Source organism: Trachurus trachurus (assembly GCF_905171665.1).
Source record: "Trachurus trachurus genome assembly, chromosome: 20".
Lineage (NCBI taxonomy): Eukaryota > Metazoa > Chordata > Actinopteri > Carangiformes > Carangidae > Trachurus > Trachurus trachurus.
Window position 1 is genome coordinate 24,299,411 of NC_139911.1, and position 12,816 is coordinate 24,312,226.

The 12,816-nt window shown below is 40.6% G+C and overlaps 2 protein-coding genes across 2 annotated transcripts in view; one reads left to right on the plus strand and one right to left on the minus strand.

The window, feature by feature from the left end:
- lama1 (laminin, alpha 1) overlaps positions 1 to 6,787 on the minus strand; it is a gene marked incomplete at both ends in the record, with an annotated part of 60,384 nt that extends 53,597 nt beyond the window's left edge. The window contains 2 exons of the mRNA XM_083995331.1: positions 2,025 to 2,195; positions 6,733 to 6,787. Coding sequence (XP_083851457.1) covers positions 2,025 to 2,195; positions 6,733 to 6,787 — 226 coding nt within the window. The remainder of the gene's footprint in view (positions 1 to 2,024; positions 2,196 to 6,732) is intronic.
- Positions 1 to 12,816, plus strand: part of tubb6 (tubulin, beta 6 class V) — a 403,096-nt gene that overhangs the window by 278,238 nt on the left and 112,042 nt on the right. The gene's annotated exons all lie outside the window — the stretch shown is intronic.

The window sequence follows — 12,816 nt, forward strand, 5'->3', positions numbered from 1 at the left end:
CACTGGCTGTAGCTCGGCCTCTCCCACCACTCTGATCTGTATGCTAGAGCTGGCATGCCTTCTTTAAATGTGAGACGACACACTGGATGACTCTGGTCTACAAGGCTCTTCTTGGCTTGGTTCCTTCTTATTGATGTACTTTTCTTCAGAGAACTAAAAGCCATTATGCCTTATACGATCCAACGACATTTTGTACCTCTCTGCTCCCCGTGTTCAGACTGAAATGGGAAAAAGTATTCAGTTTCTCTGCTCCCTCTGCTTGGAATAGCCTACTCCTTCAATCTGAACTAAAATGAACTAAATTTATTTCACTGGGAGCCTTCCGCTCTATCTTAAAAACCAACAGCGGAAATCATTTGAACAGTGCCTGTGGTCTTTAAATTGTTACTGTAACTATAACTTCTGCACTTTATTTGTCAAATTGCTTGCACTTATTTCAGTTTTTGTTTTGTCATTGTTATCTGTCTTAATTCACTATGACGTGTGCTGCTGCCTTTCTTGGCCAGGTCACACTTGTCAAGTAGGTCTTTTATCTGGTTAAATAAAAATAAAATAACAGCAACATTGTAGTTCCCTGGAGTTTTTCCTCAGTGGATGTGAGGGTCTAAAGGCAGAGGATGTTGTTATGATGCTATGTAAAGCCCTTTGAGACAAACTGTTTGTAAAAATGGGCTATACAAATAAAATCGCCTTGCCTAACAAAGGCACAATTCTTGTCTGGCAGTTTGATCAAATCTACAGTGCAGAGCTGTCTGAGGAAATGACTGCATTTCAGTTCTTCAAAATGAATCTTAATTTGAGCAAAGTGTTATTGAAGAGACAGGAAGTCAGGACTGTAGCTGTAGGTTAAAGTAAACTGCACTTGTATGATGTGCAGTCTGGTTCTGGTTCTGCTGCAAAGGGATAGTTCAACATTTTGGCAAATTGGCCCATTGCCATAATCCCTATAGTCATAGCAGTAGGTTCATCAACATTGTTGTTGGTGCAAGCTGTTTTTAGAACAGCGGAGCAGAGCCGTGAGCTGCTCAGAGCTACGCTACGGAGGCTCATGGGATTTCTTGGTTTCCCTCATCAAACTTATCAAATACACAATCCAACAACTCAACAACGCTCTGGTGGACAAGTTGTGACCTGCACATTCACCACGCTACAAAACATTATTATATGTTCAAGGCAAATGCAGAGACTGCTTGATGAATTAGCGGTTTTGCACGAATTTACCTCGAAAACAACTCTGTCTGAGCAGCTCACGGCTCTGCTCCACCGTTCTAAAAATTGCTTGCACCGACAAATAAAGGTAACGAACCTACTGCTATGACTATAGGGATTATGGCAATGGGCCAATTTGCCAAAATAAGCTATCCCTTTAAGTGGACTGCATAGTTCTGGTTTTAGTACAGTTTAAGGTCCATTCTGTTGTTCTGGTTCTGGTACAAAATAACCTGGAGTCTGTTCTTGTTCAGGTGCAGTTTTTACTGGACTGTGTGGTTCTAGTTTCAGCAGAGATCAAACGTGAACTGTGTGGTTCTGGTTTTGACACAGTAAAGCGGACTGTGTGGTTCTGGTTTGGTAAAGTAAAAGTGGACCGTGTGGTTCTGGTTTATTACAGTTAAAAGGGACTGTGTGGTTCTGGTTTGGTACAGTTAAAGTGGACTGTGTGGTTCTGGTTTGATACAGTTTAAAATGGACTGTGTGGTTCTGGTTTGGTACAGTTAAAGTGGACTGTGTGGTTCTGGTTTTGACACAGTTTAAAGTGGACTGTGTGGTTCTGGTTTGGTACAGTTAAAGTGGACTGTGTGGTTCTGGTTTGACACAGTTTAAAGTGGACTGTGTGGTTCTGGTTTTGACACAGTTTAAAGTGGACTGTGTGGTTCTGGTTTGGTACAGTTTAAAGTGGACTGTGTGGTTCTGGTTTGGTACAGTTTAAAGTGGACTGTGTGGTTCTGGTATGGTACAGTTAAAGTGGACTGTGTGGTTCTGGTTTGGTACAGTTTAAAGTGGAAAGTGTGGATTTGGAGTGGCACCTTTGGACAGGACGGAGTTGGCATCACATTTGGGACAGTGCGGGTTCTTGATTCTTCGTCCTGGAACGTGTTCAACCAGTTTGCAGTAGAGTTCAGGTTCTGGTTCTCCACACGTGGCGTTGCTGCTGATCTCTGCGTTACTGGCCAGGTTCAGGATGGCAGGAAACAGACCTGAAACACAAGCAGACTGTCTGTCAGGACCTGGATCACACAGCCAGACTGTGACTCAGACGACTCAGGTGTCTCCTCAGGTTAACACTCAGTGATTCAGCATCCAAGAATATTGTGGTTACTGCACTTCCCCAGACGTATCCAGGGGGGCTGCAGCCAGCTGGGACAGTAGGGGGAGGACAGGTGGTGTGCTACAGTGATATCCACTCTACCTCATATCATACCACAACACAGACACTTGTAATCTTCAAACAAAAGGATTCTTAAAGGGATAGTTCACCCAAAATTCAAATTTCACTCATTATCTACTCACCCTCATGTCAACTAAGAGCTGTGAGAAGTTTCAGAGTCCTCCGTGTCTTCTCTGAGTTACGGGGGGGTCCGCGCAGCAGTATTTGTCCATATAATGGTTGTAAATGGATACCAACTTTCTTCGTCCAAAAAGACACACCAAAAAACATCCAAATACCTCCATACTGCTCGTCTGTAATGTCCCTCTTGTATTGAAGCCCCAACATGAGAAATTGTTCCGAAAAAAATTTAATAAGTCTAGATTTTATATTTTTGTAGTGGAAGCTCCCAGTGTCTCAGTTCACTGCTCTTCCTGTGTCAGTGCAAATCGTGCAAATCTTGCGAGATTTGCACTCACCGGCGGAACAATTTCTCATGTCGGGGCTTCAATACAAGAGGGACATTACAGACGAGCAGTATGGAGGTATTTGGATGTTTTTTGGTGTGTCTTTTTGGACGAAGAAAGTTGGTATCCATTGACAACCATTATATGGACAAATACTGCTGCGCGGACCCCCCCGTAACTCAGAGAAGGAACGGAGGACTCTGAAAATTCTCACAGCTCTTAGTCGACATGAGGGTGAGTAGATAATGAGTGAAATTTGAATTTTGGGTGAACTATCCCTTTAATGGGGAAACAACTCACTGTCTGGTGAATATGAACATTCAGTAAGAAACATTTTCTTTACACCTCAGCATTAGTTACATTTCCAGCCAGAGGAACAACAGTGTTATCTCAGCTGATGCCCTCTTGCTGTAATCTGTCTGTTTGTTTGTTTAACCTTGATAGAAAAACCTGTTTGCTGCAGTCTGTCAGAAAACTGATTCACTCACTAAAATGAAAACTACTTTCCTTTATAAACAGAAAAAGAGAAAGAAAGTGGGGATGAAACCTTCAGTGTGTCACCACCTCAGAGGTCAAGGGTCAAATAGTTTCATTGACTCACTGATGACATCACATCACTGAGTTTGAACCATATTTATCAGAGTTGTTTAAACAGTGAAATATTCTTGTTGTGTCTGTTTCTTCATCTTCTCCTTGAACAAGGTCTCAGCAAAACACAAACTGACCTCTGCTCATCTTTCTTTACAAAAACTTTTTTTTTTAAACTTCAGTTTAGTTTAAAACTTAGATAAATCAGAAGAGATGACCTCAAATCTTAGTGTTTTCAAAAGGTCCTCCAGGGCTCCTGCCTCTAAATGGAGGCATTTTATCCCTTAAATTTGAGACAGTGCAAGTACATTTTTCATCTACTTGCGCTTGTGCAACCAGTAAATTGGCAGTTTTTTTTTTAACACCGGTGAAACATGGAAGGAGCAACTCAAAGAATCTGGAATCTGCCATTACAGTTGTCAGGCCAAAGTGTGTGAAGATCATGAATGAAAAGAAAATGTGAATATTTGCTTTGATTTGTACATCAAATTACAGTGTGCACCCCTAAATTTTCTGATTGCACCCCTCAGTTTAGTTTATTTTAAAAGGGACAATGCACATTAATAAACATTGTAGAAAAAACACATGTAAATGCACCCAGATTAGCTTAAAAAGCTAGTTTCCATCGACTGTCCCTCTGCCAGATTGTACAAGGCAATGGAACAACAATGGAATAAAATATTGTACCACATAGGGTAGAACACATACACATACTAACTGTCTGTAAATACATACACAATACACATTTGGACGACGACATCGTGATGCGTGTCCACGTTAAAGGGATAGTTCACCCAAAATTCAAATTTCACTCATTATCTACTCACCCTCATATCAACAAAGAGCTGTGAGAATTTTCTGTGTCTCTGAGTTATGGGGGGGTCCGTGCAGCAGTATTTGTCCATATAATGGTTGTCAATGGATACCAACTTTCTTCGTCCAAAAAGACACACCAAAAAACATCCAAATACCTCCATACTGCTCGTCTGTAATGTCCCTCTTGTATTGAAGCCCCGACATGAGAAATTGTTCAGAAAAAAATTAAATAAGTCTATATTTTAAGCTTGTTTGTAGCGGAAGCTTTCAGTGTCTCGGTTCACTGCTCTTCCTGTGTCAGTGCAACCGGCAGAACAATTTCTCATGTCGGGGTGAACTATCCCTTTAATAAATAAATACACATTTAGACAACAATAACAACATCAGTGCTCAGTTCTTAACATTTGCTTGGAATGAGTGATATGATGGAGATTCTGTGATTGGTTGTGACACTGTGTTCCATTGATGCTTTGAATGAGAAAACAGCCTGGCTGAATGTGGTGTTCCTTAACGGGATTATGCAATCTTTTTTTGTCGCACCTCAAATAGCAGAGGATTTAAACTTAATAAAACTGGATAGTTGAGGAGGAGCTGAGCCCTGCATGATCTTGTATACTTGACAGAAATCTGAAATGTGAAGTTATTTGGCCACTGTGCTCCTTGTAAATAAAGTTAGTCTGGAGCCATGGATTGGCTCTCCTCATCAGTGAAAAGATTCAAATGCAAACACACAAACACAATGAGACACACAGAGATGTTAATGAGTGATGTGTGTGATCAGCTGTGGAGGTGTGATAACATCAGCTGGGTGGTCTGACACACACACACACACACACACACACACACACACACACACACACACACACACACACACACACACACACACACACAGCTTCAGGTGTTGAACACTCTCCACCTTCAGCACGTTGCTCCATTAATCTAATTAAACTCTGGTGTCACATCTGAATAAACAGTCAGTCTTGTGTGATGCCACGACGTGACATCATCTGACAAGTACCTGTCGTCAGCTGTAGGCTACCATAGTTACAGATGTACAGATCGTGTCATTCAGATGGACCAATCAGAGCAGGAAGTCAGACTATACTGTTCCCGCAGTCATCATGGAAAAGATTTTAGCTAAATAGTGAGGGACACACACACACACACACACATACACACACGCTTGTAATAACATGGTGATGTTTCAACTGACCTCTGACCCCTCCCCCACATACACACACACTGTGGGGAGGCCTACTGTGCTGCTGTGGGGGAGGTTTTAGTGTGGTAGAGAGGAAGAGGGTGGAGTGTGATTATTAACACTAATTATCACTCACACACACACACACAAAGAGAGAGAGACAGACAGTGTTTCCCAGCAGGACACAACAGTCTGTCTGTGTGTGTGTCTGTCTGAGGGTCCTCATCTATAGATTTATGCTGCTGATTCATTGGTCAGCAATTTACAGACGAACATTTCCCACCAGATGTTGAGACATCACTCCAACTGTCACTGATTAAAAACCTACAAAATATATAATAATATATATAAAGGTATATATATATACTGTATAATCTTAGACATAGATTTGACCAGTCAGCTTCAGTCCTCTGCTGTCCTGCAGTGCAAGTGTGTTTCTACAACACATGCACTGTAAAACTCAGCAGTTCGAGCCCCTCTGAGTGAATTAACACAAATACAGAATAAAAGCAGAGCAAGAAGAGATAATAATAGGATGTTAATCTGTGTAAAACATTCAAGACATGGATAAAACCACTTAAAAAATCACATCTATAGGACAATTTAATGCAAACTTTAGGCAATGACACTGACAAATGCTGGCATAACAGAAATTAGTATTGATTTTAAATTGTATTTCTTAAACCAAACCCTAAAATCATAAGTTATTGATGTGACTTCACACAAAGTGACAAAGTGCCTGAAACCTCCCATGTTCCCTTCCAGAGCTTACAAAACCAACAGAGCTAACAGCGCTAACCGTGCTAACAGCAGTGCTGCTCTGAACAAATATCCAAATGTAGCAGTGCAGCAGTGTGATCTGATGAAATAGTGAACTGATGTCTGTGTACAGGTTATCATCAGTATTTCAGTTAAAGTCAATTTGTGTGATTCAATCTATAGCATTGGTTTAAAAAAGAAGAAGAAAAAGGCCCATATCAGTTCATTACATCACATTATTGAAAATGTTCAAATGTAAAGTTTGATCAGATTTTTCAATTCAAGAAGTGATTGCAGATATAACTGCAATGGAAGAGATGTCGAAGCTCTTCCTGTTTTAAAGAATTAAAACTTTTTTGTTGTTAAAAAAAAAATCAATGAGACAGAAAAGTTTCAGACTCCATCTTTGATCTGAACTGAACAAACTAATTCACAACACAAATGTCTGACTTTGAACTACTGACATGACCTCTGAATCCTCAGTGTTAGCAGCACAAGTCAGAAGAAGAGCCAGTGAAGATAGTCAAAGTTCTCACCTCTCTGCTGAGCTGCAGTTTGCTCCATCAGCAGCAGCAACATCAGCAGCTTCATCTCTGCAGGCATGAGTTGAGTTGAGTTGAGTGTGGAAGTGGAGGTTGACTGGGACTAAGTTAAGTTGAACCGGTGCTAAGTGAAGTCAGACGGCGTCTGGCTGAGCCCGAGCTCTGGCTGCAGCTGAACCAGTATTAACTGGCAGAATAAATCTGGTTCAGAGGAATGTGTTGCTGCAGAGTCTCTGCTGGAACGCCACAATGCCTTTACCTCACTCTACCCTCCTCACTCTCTCTCTCTCTCATTCATTCAGCTCAATAAGAGTAGGGGAGGGGGAGGGGTGGACTATACCATCTGAACTGGTGATGGGGGCAGTTTGGCTCCTTTTTAAATGACCAGTGTGCTGCTGGAATATTTAGATTGATTCATAAAACATTAAATCATTGAAATGTTTGTTTTCCCCACCAAACCTGAGTCATTCATATGTAGTGTGTGTGCTGGCCTTGCTGTTGATTTTAAAATGTATTAAAGATATAATTTTGCAATGTACCATAGTTGTTTTTTCCTCCCCAATATCTTGTAATATCTGTCAGGTCAGTGTTCACCTCCTATATATATTATATTTATTAATTTCAGTTTACTTAAGCCACAAATACAAAAATTCGAACAACAAATTTGAAAATTCAACTCAAATAACTTTTTACTTAAGCCACACACAGCAAATGAATAATAAAACCTCGCTCTTATGTTCTTAAGAAACACAAAAATCCACTGAGATGCTCACTTAAGTAAAAGTCAATCCATTACTAATCAGGTGAAATAGATAAGTAATGACTGAATCAGAGTCACACCACATTACCACTTCACTGTCTTCACTGCAACCTCAAGAGAAAGTTCTGCTTTTAGATAACAACTGTCAAATTAATAGAGAAATATAGTTAGTATTTAGAATAAAAAGAACAAAGTAGAATTCAATTAAATTAATTTAAAATATAAAATAATGTATCTGTCACAGGTGGAATGATTAAATCACACAAACACAGTGGTCTGCACCTTTTAACTGTGTCCACTCGGTCAGCTCAAACCATTGTCTCAGGCAAGTGCAGGGGGTTGGGGGGCGGGGGACTATACCATCTGTGAGGTGTGTGTGTGTGTGTGTGTGTCAAGTCACATTGTTAAAATGTGTTGTAACATCTATGTTGTAACGTCTTAACATGAAGAGGAAAGGCTTAGTATCACTACACGTCACACACTGCTCTCTTCAAGAAATAAATTGCACATGTAATTGTGAATAACCACATGGAACAATATAATTGTGAGTGTAGAGGAGAATGATGTGGGAAAGTGTGTGAGAATAGTTGAATGAGAGACTTTTTTTTTAAAACAGAAGAGAACTTGACTGAACATGGAAATTCTCAGTCCCTGGACCCTGATCGGGGCCGTTGTATAGGGAGAAAGGTGATGATAAGTCTAATCTTTGTATGACTGAATTATTCTGCATAAGATCCTGACTAGTACTCATAGTAATTAGGGGTGGGAATATTTTCTATCTCACGATTCGATTCGATTCTGATTTTTGGGGCTACGATTCCATTCAAAATTGATTTTCGATTCAAAACGATTTGATTCATAATGATTTCTGCATCAGTCTATCGGTGTGCAAAGGATCCTCATGATCTACTCCAGTCTGCTTTACAAGACAGAACGACTAAAGTGTCTTTTTCACATTTATTGAGTTTTAAACATTTATCCATGCTTAGATGGAATTGTTGAAACTGTTGCATAAAAGCAATATCACATATTGCTTAAGTAACAAAATTAAAAGTGTCTCTTTATTTAAAATAGTGCAGTTAAACATGCTGCCTTTTAAATTCTAAGGAAATGGAGGCCGACAGCCAGCAGATTTGTATCTGTATTTTATTTTTTTAATTTTTTTAAATCGATTTTGAGACATTTTATATTGATTCTGAGTCGTATTAAATGAGAATTGCGATTCGTGTGTGAATCGATTTGTTGGCACACCCCTAATAGTAATGCTGCACTAGCATCAAAACAAAGTAGGCTAAATAAAAAATGATAATAAATACATACACAAAAAAAAGTGGAAAAGTCAGGGGGTAGGGGCCCACTTTAATGTTCTTCAGGGGGCCCACAAGAAACGGCCCTGTCCCTGATTGGTCATCTTTGATTAAGACAGCTGTCAGAGATGTTGATCAGAGTTATAAAAAAAATGATAGTGTTGACAGGCATGGTGCATGAATGGTTTGTGTTAGTGCTTATAGGTCTTTAGAATCACTGATGTTGTCATCAGTGTGAGTGGGCGACTATTTATGATTGACATGGCTTCAAAGAGAAATGTTTGTAATGTCATCTGATCCTCCAGCTCTCTGAGATGACCCATTTCAGAATGCTGATCTGTCCATGTGTCCCATACACCTCCTAACCCTGGAACTGCAAGTGAGTCTGTTGGTCAGTTTTGTGCTCCTGCTCCTCCTGTAACATGTTGCTGGCTGCAGAGCACACAACTGTCATCACCCCAAGGAATTAAGTTTCATGTACTCTTTCAGTTTATAGGCTACTCCCTCTATCTGTGCATGTACCCGTTTTTTTGTTTGTTTGTTTTCTTATTACCAAATTACATACATTTTGTTTTACTTAAAGTGATAGTTCAACATTTTGGCAAATTGGCCTATTGCCATAATGCCTACAGTCTTAGGAGTAGGTTCATTACCTGTAATTGTCGGTTCAAGGTGTTTTTAGATCAGTGGAGCAGAGCTGTGAGCTGCTCAGTGCACACAGTGGAGGTGAATGGTACTTTCGCGTTTCCCTCATCAAACTCATCAAATACACAATCCAACAACTCCAAAACGCTCTGGTGGACAAGTTGTGACCTGCACATTCCCCACGCCATGAAAAATTAATGTATAATTGTGTAACATTACAACACATGAAGCAAATACTATCACTTGCATTTTTGAAATCACTCCGCCCAGCAGTCATGTCTGGGATGTAGTTCTGGCTAATTTGCCTCGAAAACAACTCTGTTTTGTAATGTATATTATTATCTCACAGCGTGGGGAATGTGCAGATCACAACTTGTCCACGAAAGTGTTCTGGAGTTGCTGGATTGTGTATTTGATGAGTTTGATGAGGGACAGGTTAAAGTACCATTCACTTCCATTGTGTTTGTTGAGCAGCTCGCGTCTCTGCTCCGCCGATCTAAAAACAGCTTGCACCCCTACTGCTATGACTATGGCAATAGGCAAATTGGCCAAAATGTTGAACTAAGTTTAGTCATAACTTATTGTCGTTAAAACCATTTTTAGATTTTGCCACATTTTGAGGTAATAATGTATTTCTTGCAAATTATTTACTTTTTTTCCCCGGTAAAAACGTTTTTACCGAAACGGCATAAAAAATAAATAGTTTACAAGTGAGAAAAAAGTGTGCAGGAGTTCCTTCACCTGCCTATGACACTCTTGTTGTGGCAGAGAGAGGTGAAACAACAGAGGGATCAGATGGTGGAGACACAGGCATCAGATGGGGATCTCTTTATTTCAACACGGCTGCGTAACCAGCGCAGGGTCGAGATATCTTCCCACACTACAAAGAATGACTTGCCTTTTTATACCAAACCCAGGCTATGTGTTGGTGTTGGGTGTACCGATCTCATCCTGTTTACCAGACGTTTTGGCAACTTTAACCCAAAAGGGAAAAGAGGGGGAACAGCTTAGTTCTTATCACTGTGTGTGTGTGTGTGTGTGTGTGTGTGTGTGTGTGTGTGTGTGTGTGTGTGTGTGTGTGTGTGTGTGTGTGTGTGTGTGTGTGTGTGTGTGTGTTGCATTCCCCAATATTTCCTGGTTCTCCTAATGTTTTTGTCAGCTTGTTCCGTGCCTGCACGGGTCATGGTAACCTAGTTCAAATCTTGGGTGTCCTGGGTTTTACAATCCTAATGGCGCCTTTGGCAATCCAAATAGATACCAAGAACATGAGGTGATAATATGATTTGCACTTGTATTCTCCTACACTCTCCTCCTCCGACGCACCTTTTGTCTATTGGTGTGCAAAAGTTTTCCTACTAAAGTAATAATGTCTAAAAGTTGCTGCAAGTTATTGTAAAATTGCAAAACTAAGGGCAAAAAAGAAATAAAGGTTAGTGCAGGATGCAGCCAAATGCGCTAAATTGACAGAGCTTTTCCTTGGTGGAGGGGCTGAGATCAACGTGGCTACAGTCAGCCAGGCCAGTGACGACACGGGACCGAACAGCATGGCCACAGCAGGTTAGCAAGCACTGCCTGTGTTTTGGAGTTGTTGGATTGTGTATTAGTTTGATGAGGGACACTACCATGAGTCTCCGTTGTGTTAGTGGAGCAGCTGCCGTCTCTGCCCCGCAGATCTCAAAACACTGACAATGAACCTACTCCTGATTATAGCAATAGGTGAATTTGCCAACATTTTGAAATATCCCTTTAAGGTAGCCTATCAATAGCAATGTTACACCATACATGCATAAATCATTAATCAATCAGTTAAAAATAAAATCCATACTACTGACTGACCAGAAAAACGTATATTCCTTTATTGCAAAAGCAAACTTTTCAGGAGAGAATCTGTGTTCTGTGTTAAAAAGATCAAATTATGTTTGAATATATAGGCTATACATCCTGTTTTCTTGTTTAATATATCGCCATTTTTACCAGCTCAAAAAAAGTACCTTAAAGTGAGTAATTAATTTACTGTGTGTGCGTGCGTGCGTGGCACTTTTCTTATGTTGTTGATTTTTATATTGTATTTGCGGTCTAACACTGTGAATTCTTTGCAAAAGTGCTATCAAGTTTATCAGTGTTGCTGTTATTGTTATTATTAGCTGAGAAGGTCAGTGTCAGTTGTGGAGTTGATGCAGAGGAACAGGATAATGCCATAGGAGTGAGGATGAACATAGTGTTTGAGTGTGAGCACATACTTTACCACACTCTACTGTCTGACGAATCAATGTCTGATTCACAAGTCACAACTTCCACAATAAAAATGAAAGATTACCTGTTCAACAAAAACGTACTCGCCTTTGATCCATCAATTTGTAACATCTCTTCCTCTCTGCCTTTTCAGTGAGTTTTCTTTGGGCCTTTCCTGGTGGAAGCAGAGGTCTCTTGCTGCTGTCGCTCCCTTTCTTCTCCACCTGAAACTCATGTAGCTGAATTGCTCAGGGTCTTATAAACTGCTGCTAGTTTTACATGTGGAAGGCGGTTGGGAGGAGATGGGACGAGGAGCAGGAGAGTGTCAAAATTGAGCAAGGGGATTGGATGGAGGGTACGAGAGAGAGTGCAAATTTGAGCAAGGAGAAACTCCCATACTCCCGTATGGCTGTGATTGGTCCATTTCTTTGCAGGCCTGCAGCCGCTAGGAAGAATGGATTTTTTGGTTCCTTTTGCTCTTCACATTGTGTAGGTCGTACTATTGGGCCATAACCAACATCTAAAGTTACTTTATTTGTTACATATACAGCTTGAACAGTGAGATTCTTTCTCTGCATTTAACCCATCCCTGAGGAGCAATGGGCGGCCAACTCCAGATCTGGATCTTGGTCAGGGACGCTGACTGGACAGGGACTAACTGACATGTTTTTAGTGGTGGGGGAAGCCGGAGGAAACCCACGCAGACATGCAAACTCCACACAGAAAGGACCTGAGTGGCCGACCGAGGATTCAAACCCAGGACCTTCTTGCTGTGAGGCGACAGTGCTAACCACCGCACCACCATGCTAACGCCTAACTGATTTTAATAACAGTAACCGATCTTTCTCAACATCGACCCTATATTCAAACCATTTTAAGGGGTCTGGACTTGGATTACCGGTACCCTTGTTTTTTTTATTACAGATTATCCTGGCTATTTTTTTAAAACATAGATAACTGAACTTCAGGAAGTGAATATATAGAAGCTTTTTTAGTATTTCTGCCTGTTTCACCGGTAACCCCCCAGATTAACCTTATGTTTGTATCTTTAATGGGTCCTTCAGCCTTCAACACTAAAATCTTAAATGTTTAGTTTGCGCTATCTAGTGGACTGATAGTAAAACTACATCACCT